This window comes from Pteropus medius, unplaced genomic scaffold (genome assembly GCF_902729225.1).
Source record: "Pteropus medius unplaced genomic scaffold, Ma_sr-lr_union100, whole genome shotgun sequence".
Classification (NCBI taxonomy): Eukaryota; Metazoa; Chordata; class Mammalia; order Chiroptera; family Pteropodidae; genus Pteropus; species Pteropus medius.
In genome coordinates this window covers 368,754-391,953 of record NW_024344370.1, presented here as the reverse complement: position 1 = coordinate 391,953, position 23,200 = coordinate 368,754, and the positions used below count along the sequence as shown (strand labels likewise).

At 33.5% G+C, this 23,200-nt stretch overlaps 1 protein-coding gene across 3 annotated transcripts in view; it reads right to left on the bottom strand.

The window, feature by feature from the left end:
- The window catches only part of PARP8 (poly(ADP-ribose) polymerase family member 8), a 160,113-nt gene that overhangs the window by 33,796 nt on the left and 103,117 nt on the right, over positions 1-23,200 (bottom strand). For all 3 annotated transcript variants that reach the window (XM_039869914.1, XM_039869912.1, XM_039869913.1), the window contains exons 9-15: positions 19,871-19,931; positions 19,317-19,407; positions 11,949-12,015; positions 6,503-6,628; positions 5,426-5,990; positions 3,820-3,870; positions 3,620-3,715 (exon numbers count right to left, since the gene is read on the bottom strand). In XM_039869914.1, the coding sequence (XP_039725848.1) occupies positions 3,620-3,715; positions 3,820-3,870; positions 5,426-5,990; positions 6,503-6,628; positions 11,949-12,015; positions 19,317-19,407; positions 19,871-19,931 (1,057 nt within the window). The remainder of the gene's footprint in view (positions 1-3,619; positions 3,716-3,819; positions 3,871-5,425; positions 5,991-6,502; positions 6,629-11,948; positions 12,016-19,316; positions 19,408-19,870; positions 19,932-23,200) is intronic.

Here is a 23,200-nt window from a genome sequence, read left to right as displayed (position 1 = left end):
TAGGGCTTCAGAGGCTGATAAAACTGGCTGATTCTGTCGATGAAACCTTGTTTTCTTGCTTTGCAAAAATCACTTAATGAAGACACAATCAACATTTAAAAAGCATCTCTGAAAGAGTTTGCTGTATTAACACTCTAGTTGATTCCAAAATGCAGAGAGCCAACGATTCGGTTTGGGTTTGGTTTTCTGGTGATGATCCAAAGCGCACTGCCAAACTGAAAAATCGGGCATCTCTGAGCGATCCTCCTGATGTTAATGTGGGCTTTATGCAGATTCAAAATGTTACATGTCAGAACCTGTTACATGTCAGAACCTAACATTTATAAACATTGTAAACAAAAGGGAAATCTGGAGCATCCTGGTATTTCTAAATAAGCAGTTCAGTTCTCCATGTAGCAGAAAGTATGACATGTTTACATACACCTCTGAGTAAAGTGGCAGAATAGCACAAATAGACTAAAATTTTAGGAAAATAGGGGTAAAAGGGGACTATGTCATATAAAAAACAGGCTGGGAGAAAAGAGAAAAAATACAAGAAACAGTGAATTTTTAGAGAGAAAGATCCAGGAAACATAATAAAAATCAGACATAGAATTCTATGGAAACCTGAGAGCTTTATCTTATTTACTCACCACTGGGTTATAGCTTATTCTTTTTACATCTCTGGGATTTATTACAGTTTGTAACATATCATATGGACTGAATAAATGATCAGCAAGTCAGTCTATTAATACTCCATAAGAAATTATATTTGTAATAATTTTTATATATTACTATTAAAATTACAGTAAGACATATTGCAATGTAAATATGAGAGATCTAGAGAAAACGAGAATGTCTGATTTAGGTGAAATATCTGTTTAACACAATCAATAGGCAGTTTTTTCTGTTTATCTCTCTTCTTTTGAATATAAAATGTTTCTTTGATTTTCATTTCCTGATCTGATTTAATACATCAGGTACCTTACTATTTAAGAAACCAAAGTAATTTCTCTGATTTCCTTAGATATCAGTCTGAATTACAGCAACATAAAAATGTGATAACTACCTATATTTATTTTTTAAATGTTGTTTTCTCTTTTACAAAAGCACTTCCACTTCTGGAAAGAGACAGCAAATTTCACTGGTACAGAATGATATAAAGTAAAATAAAATTCGAAGTAAGGCATAGAGAACACTAGTGACACCTATGACCTTTCTATCACTATAGGAATGAACTGCCAGTGATTAAAACACAGAGAGTGAATCCCCAACAATGCGTGTAGTAAATTTTCAGGACGTAAAAGAAGTCAATTCAAGTACATGAGTCATGAGTACCTTCATGGTAAGAACTGTGGCCTTGGTGCCATTCTGCCATGGTTCAGATGATGTCTCTATCATTTACTAGCAGTGTGACATTGAATAAATTACTACTTTCCTCAACTGTAAAGGAGGGATATTAATAATACTCACCTCATAGGGTCATTATGAAGATTAAATTAGATAATCTATGTAAAGCATTTCGAACACACGCTCACATAAAAAGCACTCAAAAAGCAATGTGCCATTAATAACATTACTATTATTTTCTGCAGTGGAAATGGCATAGCCACGGACCGAGCAATAGATCAAGATCAAAAGGTGGACAGTGACAAAGTAAAAAGGTGCCTTCTACATGAAATAAACTGAGGTAACCAAAGGATTCTCCCCATTCTCATAACTATACATTTCCAGGTATTGAATAAAAATAATAAACTTACACAAATATTTAATTAATAAATGCTGATTATTAATGAACTAAATGCTGGATTTCAGAGTAACAATGTCTCTGAGAACAAAGCTGACTAGCAAAATATAGTGTAAGAGTGGCAAGAAAATACTTCTTAAATGTTTCCCATAAATAAAATGAAACAAACATATGAAACTTGACAGACGATCATGATCATAAATGGCTATTATGTATGTTTTAAAATATATATCTTGAAATACAATTACTTAAATATAAGTTATAAACTATAAGCCTCTTAGAAGGAAACTCAGGTATATATCTTTGTGAACTTCAATTGATAAATCTGAACTCCATTAAAATTAAAAAACTTTTGTGTGCCTAGAAATACACGACAGAGTATAAAGATGTTGTACTACAAAGTCGTATACCTGAAATTTGTTATTAATTAATATTACCCCAATAGATTTAATAAAAAAAGTTTTAAAAAGAAATCCCATGCAACAGTAGAAAAGTTTTGCAAATTATGTATCTAATAAGGATATAGTATTCAGAATATATAAAAAACTCTTACCAACTCAACAACTAAAAAGGACAAACAACCCAGTTTAAAAATAGGCAAAGAATTTGAACAGACATTTCTCCAAAGAAGTTACACAAGTGGTCAATAAGCACATGAAAAGATGCTTGAAGTCTTTAGTCATCAGTGAAGTGTAAATCAAAATCATGAGATACCACTTCACACACTAGGATATTCTTAAGAATTAACAAATGTTGGTGAAGATGTATAGAAACTGGAAAGAAACATCATGTACTGCCGATGGGAAGAAAAAATGGTGCAGCCACTGTCAAAAATAGTTTGGTAGTGCGTCAAAAAGTTAAACGGAATTAACATATATTCCAACAATTCTATTAACCAATGAATGGATAAACAAATGTCCTATATCCATATAATGTAACATTATTCCACCATAAAAAGGAATAAAGTACTGATACATGCTACATGGCTAAACCATGAAAACATAATAAGTTAGAGAATCCCAAAACAAAAGGCCACATGATGTATGATTCTATTTATATGAAATATCTGGAACAGGTGAATTCATAGCGATAGAAAATAGATTAATGGTTGCCAGAGAATGAGGGGAAGCAGAAACCGGAGGTGATGGTAAGAGTCAGTGTCTTTCCTGGGTGATGCAAGTGTTCTGGAATTAGACAGTAGCAATGGTTGTACAACATTGCGAATATACTAAAAACCAGTGATGTATGCATTAAAATAGTGAATTATATGTTATATGAATTTCATATAACAATGCTTAGAAATTGGATAATTTCTCCCCTAAATGCACATACACACATTGATTCTTATTTCTATACTCCCCCAATCATGCCCCTAATGTGTCAACGAGCCAGCATTTTTTGAAATCTTTATTCTGATTCTCTGCATGCTACTGTATACCCTCCTCTTAATGGAATGAGGACTACCCTTCGTTCTCTATAGTAAACATGTTGAATTGTGTGGTTTTAAAGAAACAGAATTGTTTATAAGTTTATACATATATATCTAGATTTATATCTATCTCTATACCCACCTACATCTATATGATATAGGTGATATATGATTTAGATGTAAATGGATACAGATATAGGTATAGATAAATGGACAAAAAGGCAGATGATAGGCACATGTAAGAAATACAATAAGAAATAATTTTTCTAATATAAACTACTTGCCCCTTTCATGGACTCCTTAAGAAAAAATGATTCGTCTGTGAAAATTATAACGCTTTGTATATTAAATAATTTGCTCAACGCAGTATTTACTGTAAATGCAGTTATTTACTTATCTTTATATCTTAACCCTTTTCACTTATATTCAAAATCAACACTGACATTGTACAAATGAGAACTCACCCTAAGCATGGGGCCGTTCTGAAACACGTGTGGCTCATCACAAACCACACAGTATTCATTCAATACGGGGATCCGCTGTTCAGCAAACTCAATTGTCTGAATAAAACGACAAAGAGAAACAATCAGGTCAAAGATGAAAATGAGTTGAAAACCTACGAAAAGCTAAAATTTTCTACAATGGTAGGAGTCTTGGCTCATACCTGCACTAGGAAGCCACGGTCTCGTATTGGAATGCATTTGGCACCATTTGGCTATAAAAAAGCAAAGTAAAAGAACAACATAATTTTCTTTAACTGGGAAAATATGTAAATTATAGCCCTTTACTTTGTGAAATAGTGAATGAAGATGTGATCTAAGATCACCTGTTTTATGAGATAAATCACTGACAATGACATCGAAATTTTAGAATTTCTGTATTCCAAACACTTTCTGCCACTACTATTGCAATCTGTGTCTAAACTAAATGAAATTCTTAATTTCTGATCTTCTAGTAAAAGTGATTGGCATCTTCACATGATCACAAAAACTTATTTCCTCTATTACTCATTGTCAAAATTCCCAGCTCCTCATTTAGAGGACTTCAATCTTACTTTACTATCAGAATTATTCCTCCAAGGACATATTAGATAGTTACTGAAAATACAACACTAAACTATTATATTATGCTTAACCATACAGGAGGACATGAAGACATTTTCTTTTACAGAATATCTGAGATTATCTTTCTTAGGTATAACTATCACAAGAAACTTTCTACTGAGTAACTCTTTGGCATTATTTTCTTAATGCCCTTAATGCTTACTTTTGGGAAGAAATGGACTTTAAGAGATATCTACCTAAAATTATCAATATACTCAAATATCTTTTCTTAATACAAATAAAATTTTATAATTTGCAATTTAATTTTAGAAATAAATCTATGCAAGAGAAACACAGCTTTCTAAAAACAGCATCTTCTTATTTTTTTCAATTTCATCTATTGCTAGGTGTATCCACATTAATAGTTAAGAGCTAAATATGCCTCTCCCCCAATGCAGACACACACAGACACACACACACTGAAAGCAAACAAAACTTTTCAACAAGAAGATAGGTCTGTTTCTTTATCTGAAACTGACTATAACGTAGATCATTCTAGAGGTAAATTTCGTGAAAGACTGACTCCCGATAAATACCACCCAAAGGACTTAAGCTTTAATACAGTCATCGCACAGCCTCATGCCCCTTCCAAAATAAACATCTTCAGGAGAAAGTGACTTTGGTGTTATAAAGTAGACACCAAGAGCAGCTTTAAGTAAGGCAGAGAGATACAGCTGGAAATGTGGCTTTTCTCTGCAAGTAACAGTGTCCATGAGCAAAGTTTTCCTCTTTCATATATATAGCTGATAGGACATTACTCTTAATTAATAGACAAACTTTTTCCTCCACTACTTATCTGAGAAAATTAGAGATCAGATAAACCTACTTAAAAAAGTGTTAAAATTCAAACTTGCTTAAAAGGATAGGCTTTGTGAACCCAACTGACTTCTTTACATTTTTAGTAGCATTTATTAATGTGACAGGAATTTGGACAGGACCTCAAATCAATAAGCTACGTTTATTTTTTCAGAATCAAAATGAACTTACAGTACCAGTAGCAACTGTCTAGTATGCAAAAACAAACAAAGAAAAAACCACCAGTAAATTTTTAAAAATGAAAAATAATCTTGCTTCTTTTTCCTCTACCAGATCTCTACTAGTCTCTGAAAAACCTCTACCCAACGTCAGCTTAACATTTAAGAACACAAGATGAAAACATTTACGCACAGCAGGCTGGGATGATGAAGATGAAGATGGTGTTAAGATACCAATAAGCCCTGAGGTAAGAGAGAGCCTCCTGCCCTCTGAGTTAGGTTCCTTGAAAAGCTCAGTTTTGGATGACTTGGGGGCACTGGAGTAAGCCTTGCTGAGCAACTTGTGATTTTTCAGGCCATATAACTCTTCCATTCTGAGATTACTGGAGTAAGACCTGCTTAACAGTTTATGGGGCTTCAAGTTGGTGTTGTGCTCACAGCGTGGATCTCCAGAACAAGATCGAGTCAATAGTTTATGAGACTTGAGGGTGAGGCAGTCCTCTTGCTTGACAGCTGGAGGGCAGGAACGGGTCAAGAGTTTGTGCGACTTAATTGTCGTCACTGCCTGCTCAGCCCTGGGGTCGCTGGACAGAGAGCGACCAAAGGTCCTGTGAGACTTAGTGGCGCACACGTCATCAGTCTTGACAGTGCTGGAACAAGTCCTCCGCAGCAGCTTATGTGTTTTGGAGATTCCATCTTGCTCAGATTTCAGTTTGGATTTGCTTTTGCCACAACCAGGGGGAGGATAACTTGGCGACCTTCAAAATTGATCAACAACACAGAGTAAATCCGGACTGTAACAGACCATGGAGGACACTTGTCAGGCTCAATCAACTTAACAGTGTCATAAATACCACCTTAATTTCACATAGCCTATCCAGCTAAAATGGAAATCAAAAGTGTGCAGAATGATCACAGGGACTAAATTATATTTTTCCTGAAAAGCAAAAAAAGATTATCAGGTTTATTTCCCACTCATCCCAGAGTCCTCCATGGAACTAACTTTGATAGAGAAAACTGATTCGAAGCAAAGAATGTAATTTGGGTAAATCTAACTCATGTTAAGGAAATGCGTAAAAATTCTAAACACAGAAATTAATATCCATGTTTTTGATGAAATGTATGTCACTTAGTCTGTTCTCTGAAGTCACAAAGAAAATAAATGGATGTCATACTATAGCAAGGATGCTCTGAACTGAATAACAATGGCCTATCACAAGCTCAGCAGTCAGTAGCACAATTTAATAGCACAAAGTTGTCTTTTACCCACCTGCGCAAGGTAGAAAATAAATGCAGGGGAGACTTCACTTTCTTCTCTGACAACTTCTTATTGTGCAGGCAATTGGATTTTTCTTTGCTCTGTTTCCACTGCTGTGTAACAAATGTCTGCATGATTCTGTCAATCAAAAGTAAGTTGGTTATCAGTTCCAAGGTAATTTAATATGAGATTTCTGTATTTATTATGTAGAGAACACATATATCTAAGTATTTAGTGAGATCCTAACTTAAAATCATACACTCTGTTTTTGTATATTGGAAAGCATCATACAGAAAATATTTATGAATTTACTGTTATTCTTAATAAATTACTGATATAATTAAAATATAAATGATAGAATTGAAAGAAGAATAAGGATATTTAGAGATTTATAAAGATTATAAAGAGACAGTCTTTAGGATCAATGACTTTGGCCGAAGTGACCAAAAAAATCTGAACTATTTTGTTGGTTCCAGAAAGGCAGTTTGAAAAATTTGTTATTAATTATAATTTTATTTATTAAGTTATAAGCAAGTCAATTTCTTTTCACTTGATTTGCTTACGTATTTTTCTTCATGAAAAGGAAAACAAAATAAAATGCATATATACATGTAAAACTAAGCCAGGTGAAACTAACTCTATGGAGAAATATGAGGTCAACAAATTTTAATCTTCAGCACAGCTCATTCACCTTTAAATAGGATTTTTAAAAAAATTTGAGTGTCTCTAAAAATTTTTAGTTACTCTCATAAGGCAGGAATTTGGTAATTCCTGATCTCAGTATTTTCTAAGTCTATATCACCTCATCGTTTCATGGTAGAGAATTCTGGCATGTCAGCTGTGGACTTAAAGCAATGTTTTCTGAAAAGAGTTTCAAGCTGCAAAATTTTTTCTGCATCCCATCTTTGAGGTGTCGGGGAGGAGGGTCCCTTAAGGCTGATATTTAAGTAGGCGGGAACTTTTACAATTAAACATTATATGTGCAATAAATTAAATATTTTGATTTCCTTTCAAAAATCAAATCAACATTGCTTGCTTTTCACGTTCTTTTCAGTTATTTGTAGCACAGATTCCTTTTGGAACAAAAAGATGGTACCAATATTTGTTTACAATTTACAATATATCAGGGGATAAAATATTCTCTTTAATTCTCAAGACATCCCCAGAAAGTAGCTATTTATTACTGCACATGTTCACGAGGGAGGTAAGGCAACAAAGTCTACCTATTAGCCTGGACAATGAAATGGCAGAGCAACTGCACCCGTATTATTACATACAGACTGACATGTTAGTTAACATGTTAGTCGAAAGGGACAAGTGTGGCTCTTAGCACTAAGCCAATAATGATTTCTCAATATCCTTCAGGTCTTACCAAATTAACTCAGATCACCAGAAAGCATACTCCTCAGACTTACTATCTCAACCTTTTGCCTGCTAGTTTAGGTGAGTTCAGAAGAAATTCTCACATACGGGATTATTTTAAGTCTTTTTAGCTGGAGAGGTTGTGAAGAAGTAAAGGGTAAAACTGCAATCAATGATGCATAATTCCAATTAGTAGTAAATTCACTTCAGAGCTCGGGACAGGGAAACAATTTTTATTTTACATTTGATTTTTGATGATTTTTTTTTCATCCAAGATTGTAGCAAGATTTAAACATAATAGTAATATTAGAGTCATCCTTTTCCCCTGTCCCTAACCTGAAATCCTCAGTGACACCACCCTTTGTACCAAGCAGATCAAGATTCTTTTCCTTCCATGAAAAATTGTTATTTCTGCATACCATTCCCTAAGAAAATCAGCATATGTTTGTCTAACCTTGATAGGATAACTGGAACAAAAAAGGTAAAAGTCAAAACGGCTGAAACTGTTCCACTTTCATATACATTAAGCATTCTAAAGAGTGACTTCAACATTGAGAACCAGTAACTCCTAATTTCTAATTCCTAATTTCAATGATAATTTTAAATATGCATAAGAGCACATTTGATATAACAGCCACCTCCTCAGAATAGAGAACCACCACCAGGAGAGTTCCACGCTCACACCGGTGCTTGCGCTTACTGCTGTGCTGGCACCAAGAAGGATTACTACCATTGCCATTGGCTGAGGAAAGGAGAAGAGAAAAAAGACTTCGAGGTAAATTATACATTCACATCAAGTGAAGACCAGACGACATCACAGTCAGCTATATGAACAAAGGCTCCAAGGTGGTTCGAATAGAGAAAAGGGAGCACAGATGGGCAACATTATGATTTTCTTCATGCTGATTTCAAAAGAACTATGCACTACAGCAGCCAGCGTTATATTCATACTTTGGTGGAGAAACAGCATCGGCAGAATAACATCATCCACCAAATTAAATTCATGTATCACTTTGACATTCGAGTATTTTATTTTGATTTGAGCTTAAGTTGTCTTTTGGATTTTGTTTTATAAATGCGAACTCTACATAGGAGAATTTATACCTAATTTTATGTAAGGCAACACTGGAGATTTGCAATATTTTTTTCCCTTTTAAAAACAACTTAAGTTTGATCTATGCAGATTCAACACACAGTTTAAGATTATATCCATGGTCTGTGATATACTTAGTCTTTGAATGACAGATACCCTCTATAACGCCGATCACTACCTTACATCTCTTTCAGGTCAGTATTTTTCCTCTGGCCTTTTTAAATGACTTTACATTCTCCCAATATTCATTCAGTGCTGAATATATATTCCAAAGCTTATACAAGGCAAAGAGAGATTGAGGGTTATATGAAAGGCAGATTAGTGGTTGGGCCAAAAGTATTGATCTGAAGTCAAATTCTGGCTCTACCACTTTCTCACTCTGTAACCTTAAGCAAGTTTCTTAATCTCCTGGGCCTCAGTTTCATCACTGAGGAAATGTGGATAGCACAGTACCTACTTCACAGGGTTGTTTTAACTATCAAGAAAGTTAATGTGCATAAAGTGCTTAGAATAGTGCTTGACATATAATAAGCACGGCGTAAGCATTTGCTGCTGCTGTCGTTAAGACTGTCGTGTTGCCAGAAATAAACCAGATAAGAATCACAGAAAAAGTTTAATGTTTCTTATTTGCTGAAAACAAACCTGAGCAATAACAAAGGGCTTAGATTTTAAATTTGCCTTCTTAACTTGCTGTATGTTTCCGGAAAATAACCTCTTTATATTTCAGTTCCTTCTTATGATTTATTGTGAGGATGAGATCAGATTTTTAAAATCGTATCATTTTAGACTAAAGGGGGACCTTGAGGATTGCAGCCAAACCCAACTATTTCTAATTAAGAAAACATAAACATATATCTATAATTAGACTTAAATTTATCAAGGATCATTAAAAAAAGTTCAAGTCTTTATCACCACACTTTCCACATAACTAAAATTTAACCTTAGAAGTAAATAAATTTTCAAACATGTTAATTGTTTGGATGGAAATATTAATAAAATATGTCACATATTCTGTAAGATAGTTCAACAGTGAAGACAGTTCATAGCTTTCCTTAATTTCTCAAGGGTGGAATTATACACATCATTGCTTTTATGAGTCCAAATGATAATCTCAGAAGCTATTAAGGGAAGGAAGCTATTTATTCCTAGACTTCTATGCTTTTATAATTATTGTCTTGTTTGAATCAGCCTCATTTTGCTTTAAAAAAAAGTTTTTAAGTGGCTTACAAAAATACATAAAGTAGAACTACAGATTTTGGGCGATAATGATGTGTCAGCGTAGGTTCATGTATTGTAAGAAATGCACACTCTGGTGGGTGATGTTGATAACAGGATGTATGAGAAGTCTCTGTACCGTCCTCTCAATTTTGCTGTGAACCTAAAATTGCTCTAAAAAAAAATAAAGTTATTAAATATAAAAATTTTAAAAAACTAGAGAGAAAGTTGGGTGATGGGAAAAAAATCATAAGAAGAAGAAAAAAAAGATGTGCCAAGGTGAGGTGGTACCCAACTTGGATGGCATAGCACAGAGGCAGGTTCCATGCTTAGCTCCAAGATTGATAAGACAGTGGCTCAATGCAGAAAACAAAATCTGATTGAAAAAATAAAACCAACTGTACTGGAAAGGCATACCTAAATCCTTACACAGAAAACTGAGAAAACACCTTTTATGAATTCTTATAAAGAAAACACTGTATAATATAATCTGTTGTAAACATATTATATGTGCTAAACGTATGTTGTAAATTGAATTTAGTTACAGAAATATGGAATTCTAAGTATTAAGGGTTTTTACCTTATACCAATTTAAACTCAAGACTGGAGATTTGCAAGAGTTTTTCCTTTCAAATGCGATCTACACATGTCACATTTGAGCACCGCTGCCTCGGTGTAAACTCATCGAGAGAATTCTAGGGCTCTGTAATATGTATAATCCTTGATACCACACAAGAAGCTTTCTACTACACTTATAACCTCAGGCAAAATGACCACAGTAAGTCCTCTATTTTGTAAATGAAATAAAAAAAGTTTCAAAGTATTGTCTCTTAGGGCATTGCTCAGTAAAGGCTAATGTATGATGTCCAATTAAATGTCATTAAAATAAAGGTGAACATGCAGACTGCATTATTATGATGGGCCCAAAACATGTGTTTAAGTATACGTTTATCTAATGATCTCTCTTAATAAATTTAAAATGAAGTAAAATTTGCATACTCAGAAGACTAAGTAATCCTGGGACATTTCCATAAGTACAAATTCATAAAGCTGATATGTTGATAATAGAATTTATTAGAGTTTCTGTTTTGACGGTGACTAATTGAGGTATGCCCCCATGTTTTAAAAGTCAGTTCAACTGCGGTACTTTCGTGTTTATAAAGGGTAAATTGGCTCAACGTATTAGTCAAGGTCAAACAAAAGTAAAGGGTTTCTTTACAAAAGGAAAGTTTCAAAGGCGTAGGTATGGGAAAAGGGGACAGTGCAGTTAGTCCAGTGCCAGTGGCTGCCAAACTGTTACCACTTCTAGGCACCAAGGAACAAGCAGAGGAAACAGTTACTAGAACTCAGGCAGAGAGAGTCACACGAAGGCTTGGAGTAAGACAGAGAGGCTTGGTGAAGGATTAGTCAGCTCATGGTGAACCCACAGGAAAGAATCAAAGACAATAAGTACCCCCATCATATGCAGCTTCCTCCTGCCAGACATATTAGAGACACAGGAACTTGTGTCTCCACAGGTTAGTGTTCTCGGGTGGCATGCAGGGTCCTGGAGGGAGGAGAGTGAATTCTGGGGGAGCAAAGGGAAGAAACCTGGCCCAACCCTGAAAGTGAGCTCTGCAAACTAAATTATTGATGCAGTATTTAGCATCAGAATGAATTCCTCTCCTGAGGTGCTCATTTCTAAAAGCTCTTATTGAATAAAAATGGGAGGAGAGGAGAAATGATGAGCAAAATGGGAACACAGTTCTCTTTAAGAGAAATTTATTTTCTATTCTTTGGAAAACTCACTTTTTCAGCTGATGTCCCAATCCAAACCGCTCTTTTGTGGAAATCTGAAAGACATCAACAGTGGGCACTGCAAAGGAATAAAAAAGTTAAAACGTTGAGTCGAAAATTAACCATCAGCCAGGAAAAAAAAAAAGTAATATATATAGCTGTGTGTGTGTATATACATATAAAAAATGTTATATCTATATATATATATTTACATATTACATAATATGTAACATATACATACACATTTAAAAATAGTGTACACATAGTGCTATATATCGCTGTTTATGCCTTACACACACAGGTTTAAGATCATTCTTGATCATTATATGTTATATACTAAGGTATATGTATATAAATGTATAATATGTATAAAAATAAAGAATGATCTTCAAAAAACATATTAAGTGTAAACAGCAATATGTAGAACGGTGTGTATACTATTGTTCAAGTGGAAGAGAGATGCTTGTATATATACACACCTTTTGGGGAGAATAAAGCAATGCAAGATGAGAGTAAAGCATAGGAGACTTACTATTTACTGTACACCCTATCATGTGCTTCTTATTTTTACAAGGTATATGCATTTCTGTAAGTTAGTAACTTATGATGTTTATGAAATTAATTGCCTCTCATAAAAGTCACTCACCACTCATAATTCACCAGTGTTACAGCGTATCTGAGTGCACTGTGCCAGCCACTGCAGATAGCGTGGTACAAATACACACAGACATATCCCTGCCCCCATGAAGCCTTAGCCTAGTGGGAGGAGGTAGGCAAAAACAAAAAAACAAACAACAAAAAAAAAACAGGTAAGAAACCAGAATGCTATACATACATATATATATATGTATATGTGCTAAAGATAGATATATATATATATTAGGAGTAGCCAGAATAAAGACATATTTAAAGGCACGACGAGGCTGGATGAGGAACCACTGAACATAACTAGAGGAGAGAAGTCTAAGGATTCAGCCTGAGCCCTGCAGCATCCACAGGCTCAGTGAAGAAGGCTGAAGAGAAGAGGCTAGGAGGATGGAGATTCTAGAATGTTGCTGATCTGGACACGCATTCACAAAAGTTTCTCAAGGAGTGGGGTAAACAACTTATTAAAATGCTGCTCAGTCAGTTAAGATGAGAGGACTCAAAACTGATTATGTGGTCATTAAGCGATTTTTAACTCACTGGTGACACTGTCAAGAGCAGTATGTGTGTGAAGTTATGGGTCCAGAACCTGGCTGGGGCCTACTCAAGGGGAGAAAAAAGGAAAGAAAATAAAGCTGAGACAACTCTAGTCAAGAAATTTAACAATCATGGGAAGCGGAGTATTGGGGTGCTAACTGAAGAGTGTTTTGAGGTCAAGAGGGGTTTATTTTAAAGATGAGAGAAATCTTTTTTGGTGGATGGCAATCTTCTAGAAGAGAAAGAGACATGAACAGTACAAGGAGAGGGAGAATTGCTGGGATGATGTCTTAATGAGGAGAAAGGGGATGCAAGCTAACATGCAAATAGAAGGCTGACATTACACAGGAGCACAGACACAGCCATTCACACTAACAGTCAGGATAACAGATAATTAGAGTAAAGATTGTCTTAATAAGACATTCTCAGACCACATAAGCTCCACACTGTAAACCAAACTGGTAACCACAATTGCCTCAGTCCCTGTGTGGGCCATTACTCCTAATACAAACACCCTGCTGATCAAAGAAAATTGGTGTTAGTATCGCCAATCGGTTCCTTTCCTAAAAACATTCTAAACCTTGCACAGAGAGTGAGGAATACCGTGCCCATCAATCCCACCTGTCCCAAACCCAGGGCTATAGATATTCGAAAGTGAACAAAAAATCTTAATATCTTAAAAACTCGGAGGAATTATTAAAAAAAAGAAAAAAAAAAGATGACTAAATTAGAACACACTGTGCTCTCTCTAAGAAGATTTAAGAAGACACAATCTTCACAAGCAGATGGAAAAGTGACTGGAAAGATGGAAGCAGAGAAACAAAAGAGACCCGGTTAAAAAAAAAAGTAGAAAAATCCAAAATACTCTAAAAGAACTGAAATCTTTACTGGAGGAAATTGTGTAAGATATATATAGGGAGAGAGAGAAGAGATAGTAATAGACACAAATATTTATCCAGAATATATAAACTATTCCTGCAAATTAATAATACAAAGACCATAACTTATTGATACTGTGACTAGAAAAATGTTACAAACCTTGATTTAATCAGGAGTATAAAATCTGAATGCTCCCAAATTTTGGAATATACTGAAAGACCTTAATAATGTTACTTCCAAAAATATTCAAAAATTCAAGTGAAAAACTCATGTTACTATTAAAATCGATAAACTTGATTATTACAATTGTATTTAATGTATTCATATAAGACGTTAAAAATGAATGAAACTGGATATAGAATGTATGGGAACTCAGTACTACCTATGCAATTTTTCTTTAAATTTAAAAATGTTTTAGATTAATTTTTAAACTGTTTTAAAAAGTAATAGATAACCAGTAATCAGAATATATATTGTTATATAAAAGTCCTATTAAACAAACAAATAGTAAACAAGTATTCAGGAATAAATTTGGCTAAAATCAGTGACCTATTACAAAAAAAAACCCAAACAAACAAGAAAACATAGAAGTGTACTGACATATAAAAAACTGGAAACTATAAACAAATGTTCCTTTCTAGGAAAAGTAAATATTATAAGAATGTCTATTCTTTCTAAATTTATTTGGACGTTTACCTCAAACAATTAGATTGCACACAGGGTTTGTTTCTGGGGGCAAGAGAATGAGGAATAACTTAACAGAATACACTAGTAAAATATTTTTATGTTTTAAAAAAGATGAAAGTTATTCAATTTTTTATTGTCTCATATAATTTAGGTTGAGAAGGCAATAAGGGCTGCTTAAGATATACAGAAATTATTCTAATACTCTGATCATGTAAATGTAGAGATATCAATACTAAGATGATTTGCACAGAAAAACATTTTAATAATGTCAGTTGATCACTTTAAACTAAAAGCAGCCCTCTCTGAGATCAGAAACTAGACTTATATACCAGCAATTCTTAAAAAAATATATCTTAAGAATTATAACAATTGTGTCCTTTTATCTAAAGTATATTTCCCTGTGTACAATGAAAATAACCCTTATCTTTAATTTCAAAGTGGGTAAGAAGGTGAATTTCTTCAATTCTTATCATTCCTTTTCACTCACAGATATATTATTGCCAGCTTAGCACTAGCCGAATATTATAGTTCAAATGTATTATTCATACATTTCCAAAACCTAAGAATAAATGTTTTTCAAAGAGAACTGTTAACTAGGTCAGTCTAAACCTTGGTTTAGTCATACACTTTCTGCAAGTTAATTTTACTATAAATGCTGATAACTTCAAAGACATATTGTAAAACAGTCAAGAAAATCTTTCTGGTCGTTTTTGTTTCCAATAAGTCAAATCATAAACTGGGATAAAACCTAATTATTTTTTCTGGAATAATAAATTATGTTATTTTTTAGTGTCACTGTCTCTAGTTCTTGTCACATATTTTATATTACTGCCCATTTTAAATCATATATTTCCCTCCAATTTTCTCTTAGAAAAAAATAACCTTTGGGGAAATTTACTAGTAAGTCCAGAACGAACCTCATTGCAACCAGTGCATCATGAAAATGGGAGAAAACCAGCAAAAGGACCAGAAACTTAAAATAATGCTATCCCTGTGTGAGATACTTCCAGAGAATTTTGCTACAAATAGAGCAATCCTAAGGGGCCCTCAAGGGCTGACTCAAAATTCCCCATTCTATGAAAAAGTTGGAAGCTAAAGGCTGACCACCATTAACACATCTTAAAATAAAGGGGCAGATGAGCCACCAAGCAGAGTTTGCCACAGGGCAGTTTCATAAAGGGCTGGTTGGCCTGTCAGGGCCTCCTCCTGAAGCAGATGCTGACTTCTCTCTTGCCCCCAGATCCACAATCTAAGGCCAGGTTCTCCTAGAAACAGACCCTGAGTGAAGATTTGGGGGCAAATAATGTACTATGGAATTGCTCCCAGGAGAAACCAATAGGAGATGTGAAGCAGGGAGAAAGACAGAAAAAGAGGAAAAGTAAGGGTACCAATCTGAGTGAAGTTTAAGCTTCAGACTGATTCTGTGGGTAACCGTGGAGCATAACTTACACCACAAAGTCTGTCCAGTCTTGAGGCAATGTAGCTGAGCCACAGTACTCCCACACCAGTCATACCACGGAGAACTCCCAAGTACTTATCTGCTCTCTCCAGGAAAAAGGAAGGTCTAATGTGTCTGATGTCTAAGCTCTAGGGTCCCAGTGTGAGCTGTTGGCAACAAAGCATTCAGAAGCTAGGGATAGGAGCACAGCGCTGCTACAAGGGGTCCAAGGGTGTCAGGTGTGGCACCAAGAGAGTTCACAGCCCACCCTACTTCAGAGGTCAGATCTTAGAACTAATGAATCTAGAGTAGAGTAAATGTGGAATTCTCTATGTTCCATTTTCCTAACATAAGAAATCATACACAAATCACACTAATTTCTGAAAGGAGTGCATTTCAACTCCCGCTCGAATACTGAGAAAACTAAACTCCAACTATAAGAATTAAAATTATAAATCTTGGACGATTAGTGATTCACAACAAAATTCAAAATAACATTGTATAAATAAAATGAGAGCAACTGATGGTAAAGAGGAAATAGTACGGTTTCAGTAAAAATTGCAGTCCAATTAAAAACAGAAGGGAGATGTGAAAGACCGAATCAGGAAAAAAATTCACTTAATGGAGAAGACAAAAGGGAAAACATTATAAAATACTCAGAGGTGAAGGATGAAAGACTAAGAGAAATGATAAACAACATGAAGGACAGAGGTAATAGATCTAATCTACATCTGTCAGAGTGAGCAGATAAAGGAACAATAAAATAATTACATAGAAGTTGTTTTGGGGGAATTAACACCAATCAAAAATAAATATATAAATGAATATAACAGAGAAAGAGAAAAAATAGCCCAATACATACACTTAACAAACACAAAGTAGATTTATACAAAAAAAAAAAAATTTAAAAACTTCAACATAAGCTAGCATAAGTTTTCACTAAAGAATTTTTGCCTTTTTGGGGGGAGCAATTATTACTCCATAAATTTATATACTTGGTCAAGTTTGTCTTGTTCACAAAACAAAGGAGTCATTCTCAGGTATAAAACGAAAAAGCATAACTCTCATGCTTCTCAGGTATGAAAAGACAAAGCATGACCCTCATGTTTCTTTAGTTTACAAACTATTAAATATGTAAATAAGCTAATAGAAGTAAAAAAAGAATTAAATTATGGATGAGTTATGATACTAAATAAGTGATATTGAATAATAAAATCATCTAAATACAAATTAAAATATAATTGTTACTATATTCATAAAAACATGCAATTATAACAAATCTTTAAAGAGATATTGTGAAGGAAAATCTACCTAAAGTTGAAGATTATATTAAAAAATGAGTAACAGTGGTAAGATTACATAAAAGCATGCCACATTCTCATCTCACACAGATGGAGTTGGGGGGAGTAGAACGAACTGACCCAATTTTGTTCCTAACCCCAATAAATTAAAAAGTTCTGACATAAAGCCTTTTTCTTTTAATCACTACAAGAATAAAATAAAATGAGCATATTTCAAATCATTAAAGAAAGAAAAATATTATACAGCAGAATATGTGGAGAAACAGCAAGACCATAAGACCTATAGGCTGGAATACTACATAGATATTACAAATCATTCTATTTTTAAAAATTTAATGATGAGGACAGTCTCATGACCTAACATTAATGTACATAACTATTTATCAATTCAATGCCAACTTTATGAAAATAGACCGTGTATGTATAGAAAACTGAGACACCAAACTATTTAGTCTTCTCAGTACAGGATTATAATTATTTTTCTTCTTTATTACATTTCTATATATTTAAAATAATCAAAATAAAAAATATGTAACATCTATTTGTCTTTGTCCAGCACTAAATCACATCAGTCACTACTATGTTATTTGTATTAAGAATTGATTATTTAAGTAGAATACATTAAACAAAGATGGAAAAGAAGTGACAATAAACATTTTCAAAATGAGAGATTTTCTCATGTTTCATAAACTTGAAAGAACAGCTGTTTTTCTTAGGTGGAAACTAACTGTAGATCTAAGTTTCTTAATACTAAAGAAAATGTGTAGCAACCACAGTAAAGTATGCATGGCAGGTTAAAGATGGCCGCAACCCCAAGAGGTGCCATCTATGTCCCGTTCTTTGATTCTGGGAGGGTTCTTCAAGTACTGTGATCAACAGAATACAGTGGAAGATTCACAGATCCTTTGTCCAGTCAGTATTACATCCTATCTCTTGGAAAACTTGCTTTTAGACCCTGCTACGAAATGCTAAAACCACATGAAGAAGTCTGTATAAGGTACACATTCTAGTCAAGAGCCCCAGCCAAGCTCCGAGATGACGCCTGCATCAATGCTAGCCATCTGAAAGTCTAGCATCATGACCATCCAACCTAGTGGAGCCTTTAATGACATAAGCCTCATCAACAATCTACCTAACTGCAAAAGCATGGGAGACTCCAAGCAAGAGCTGCCCAGTTCAGCCCAAAGAATGGGGAGAGGTAAGTTATTTTAAGCCATTACATTATGGAGTGGTTTGTTATGCAATATATGGAACAATATGAGCTGATATGGGTGTGTGTGTGTGTGTGTGTGTGTGTGTGCGCGCGCGCGCGCGCTCGTGCATGCACATATGTGCATGCACGCATGTGCATGTTAGTAGGCAGGAAAAACAGATTTAATCCAGTAAGTCTTGGAAAGATTTATAATAGGATCTTTTGTTGTGAATAGCTATCAGTTGAGATATAGAAAAATCATCCCTTAAGTTACTGGAAAACAAAAATATTATTGTGATCTCCACTGCCAAAAACAGGAATATGTTACACTTAGACTAAATTCATCAGTAATCAAAGGTGAAAGAAATAAACATTAAAATTAAATCTCAGAATCAGAGACATAGGGCAACCTAAAATATACTTACTGAGCTTCTACTACATGCAAAGCTCTCTTTTAGACTTTACTGTGTTTGTTTCAAAGCAATTTGTCAACTTTTGAAATCCATACAACTAAATGTTAAATGTTTCAGTTTCTAGAAGTTATATTGGCGATAAATCATCTTAATTAGGATCCAAGTACATTTAAATATTATTATCAAGATAGCTGCAATTATGCTCAGAATTACCAAATGAACAGTCATTTTGCTAATGTACAATGCACAATTAGTTAATATTCAAAATAATAGAGAAATAAAACTAACCTGGCCCATTTAAATACTGTGTGAGTGAACAGTGTAGTCGGACAATTATAGGTTCTGTTCGAATCACTTCCCAAGCCACAGCAATCTCCTCCTGTGCAAATATATTTTAAAGATAAATTAGTCATCTTTTAGAGTTCTTGATGTACTTTTCCAAACTTAAAAAAACATATATTTTTTTAACTTATTTTGAAGAAATGCATAAATCATTAAGGCCTACAAATTATCTCAAAACCTACTGGTTTGTGAAAAGCCAAAGTATTCTTAATTTTTGCCTTCTACATAGAACATTAAAATGAAAACTTAAGAAATAATGAAGTAATATACTAAGAGCCCATAAATTTCAGCATATGTATTAAAAGAACCAACACAAATATATGTATTTTATATATATAAAATCTCTGATTTTTCAACCAATCATAGCATTTCTTCATAAATCATTCTGAAAAAGTCATGTTACTAATAGTATTACAAGAGAAATAAACTTAAATTTCTTCTGAGAATAAAAATAAATGTTTTTTAAATATATCAATCGTATTGCATAAGTTGATACTTACATCAAGAAAGCTAACATCAATATGCAGATCAATATCTACATCATCGATGGCTCCATATTCCCTGAAAGCAAAGATTAACATTTTTTTCATTTTCCTCGGTTATTTTAAATTAAAAATGTAATTACTAATTCTCATCCCTGATTTCCACAGACAGCTCAGAAATGACTGTGAACATGAATTAACTTGATCTAGTTGGACTGTCGTCTTCTGTGATCTATTTATACCACACAGACATCTTTCCATCTTTACATATATGCATATGAATGCATAAATTCAAGAGTTGTCTGGTTCACAGTTTCAAACATCCTCAGTTCTCTGTGGCAAATTAAATAGTCTTCGCAGGTGACAGCTTCATTTTCATTGTGCTCACTGAGGATGAAGAGCTGCTTCTAGGGGCAGTGGGTGTGATTTATTGCCTCGATAATGCGTCCAAGAATTTTCATTCTGTGTTAGATAGACAACGATGGTTCCAAAACTGCTTCAGGTACTCTGCCACTTAAATGTCACTGTCTTTTCATAGGCAGCTCTATAAGTCTGACATATCAAAAATTAAAACAAGTAACAACGGTTATTTTCCACATGAAGACACTACGAAGACAAACTTTTCTCCAGTACAGGTAGTGCCAAAAACCAGAATATTTTCTTAAAGTCAACAAAACATCATAAAAACAAGTTTTTATATTCTCCATATACATGCATCTCTATTTTTGACATTTTAATAAAATTATGAAGTTACAAATGCTATCCTAGTGAGAAAGAAAACTATAGAAAAAAGAGAAATGATAAACGTTAACTGCCAATATTTATTAAGCACTTATGTGCCAGAAATTGTTCTCGAGATTTTACATACATGTGATCAGAATGCACTAAAAGAACTACTACCACTCCAATTTATATATGCATTAACCGTGGACCAAAGTTATAAAATAAGTCACTCATCATATCACTCTGTAGCAGAGCTCGGATTTGTATATGTATGTTCTACTTATTTATGTAAGCATTTTATCAGTTCAATATTCAATATACTTTCACTTTGTGTTAGACATCAGGTCAGACATTAACACATGATCTCATTAGGTTCTGATCATAGTGTAACAACAAGAATACTATTACTATCCTCATTTGCAAATGAGAAAAACTTTAGGGAAGTGAAACAAGTTGCCAAAGGGCAGGTAAGAAGTGAGTGAAGTCAGACGTTGAATTCATATCCAACTTAAAAACTGTACAGTATCTGGCACATAGGAAGTACTCAATGAAAATTACTGTGTATCATATGTATATTCAAGTAATGTTAATATAGTACAAAATTATGGCACTTTTATAGAGTTCAGAAAATACATTTTTAATGATTAAATGGTTTTATATACTTTGATAGATAAAGGAATCTAGAGAGTCTTTTTGCTTTTTAATATCTATGACTAAATAATGCAACATAATAGAATATAATAACTTAGCCTCTATGCTTTCTCCCTACTCCCCTTAAAAATATATCAAAACACTGAACACATTTTCATTATGTACAAAATTGTACTTTTTATTCTTTCATGGTAATATTTTTAAAGGCTAAAAGAAGAGACAAAAATTATTCATATAAGAACTAATTTTTAAAATTGCATATACATCAAAACATATGTTATCCATAAAGAATAAGAACCTTTACAACCTTATGCAATTTTAGATATAAAAATAGCCAGTTTAGTTATAAAATTATATAGAAACTAAGATAAAGACCAAGCACATGAATCGTTTCTTTCATGCTAGTCCAGGATTCAGTAAATATTCCTGTAAAGGTCAAGATAGTAAATATTTTAGGCTTTTTATGACATATAGAGCATCTGTCCCATATTCCTCTTTGCTTTTTATTCAAAACACTTTTATTTATTTTTATTTTATTTTTTATTATGGTGACAGTGGTTAAGGAAATCCAGTAAGTTTCAGGCGTACGTTTCAACAATATGGCCTATATATACATTGCATTGTGTGTTCATGGCCCATAGTTAGATTTCCTATTTCCTTCTGTCACTACATATTTGACCCCTTTTATCCCATCCCCTCCTCCTTGCCCCGCCTCCAAAACCCTTTTAAAAAGCAAACACCACTTGCAGCCCATAGGCTGTTCAAAAACAGGCTCCATGGCCCAGTGTTCATAATTTGCTGACCCTGAATACTAGCAAATTATTCATAAATACAAGAAATCAAATATCTATAGTTAGGCATGTTAAAAGAAAAGCACCTTTAAATGTGATGACAAGTATAGATTACTAATAATGTTGAAAAGACATTTCAGTGGGGTGAAGAGACCTTGACTACAACCATTCCCAAGAAAATTATAACAAATATGTGCGAACTTTTACCTGAAAAAATGTATGTTAACAGCAGAAATTGGAAAGTAAATGAATGTTAAATAAGGAAATACTTAAACTATAGCACACTGCTATGATTTTAAAAAATTACCCATTAACGAAAAAGTTGATATAAAAATATTTCATGTCCTCGGGGAAATGTTCCAAATACACTACTTACAGAGCAAAGAGATTATCAAAAAAGTATGGAAACTAAAATACCTTTTTAAAATAAAATAGAAACAGGAAAATCAAAAGAAGTAAAAAGAGTACTTATATATTAACTATAGATTGTGGGTAAAATTTATTTTTTAAATGTTATGTATTTTCTAGAAACATGCACTTTTTTCTGATTACAGTCTCATTATATAAAATATGAAAGAGAAAAATGAACAAAAAGTAACTTGTAATACTACTACTCAGAGATAATTCTTTTGCTTATATCTCAGTCCAGTCTCTTTTGTATATTAATATTTCATGTAATATATACAATTTATTAAGGATAATATGGTATGTTGAAGATTTTTGTCCTGTTCTTTCACTCCTTCTATATGAGTTTTTTCTATATTGTGAAATATTCTTCAAAACCACTTAATTTAAATGGCTATATTTATATAAATAAAATTGCATAATCCAACATTAGGTGGCTTTTGATTCTTTTTTTAAACTATAAATATTGATAAATAGTGCTCTGGATAAAAAGTTATATGCATCTGTCTTCTCACAGAATAATTTCTAGAATTACTGAGTGAAATAAATGGTATAACTACATTTTGGACTCTTGAGCTATGTATTTTGTCTAATTACTATTTTAAAAGGTCAAAACAATACATCACCATACCAGCCATTTTCCACAGTCACCATTTCCCATATCCTCATCATTATCAGCCATTTTTTTCACCCATCTTTGCCAATTTTATAGGGAAGAATAACCTTTATTTGGATTTATTTATTATGGCAAGGCTTGGTATGTTTAGAAGCAGAGAGA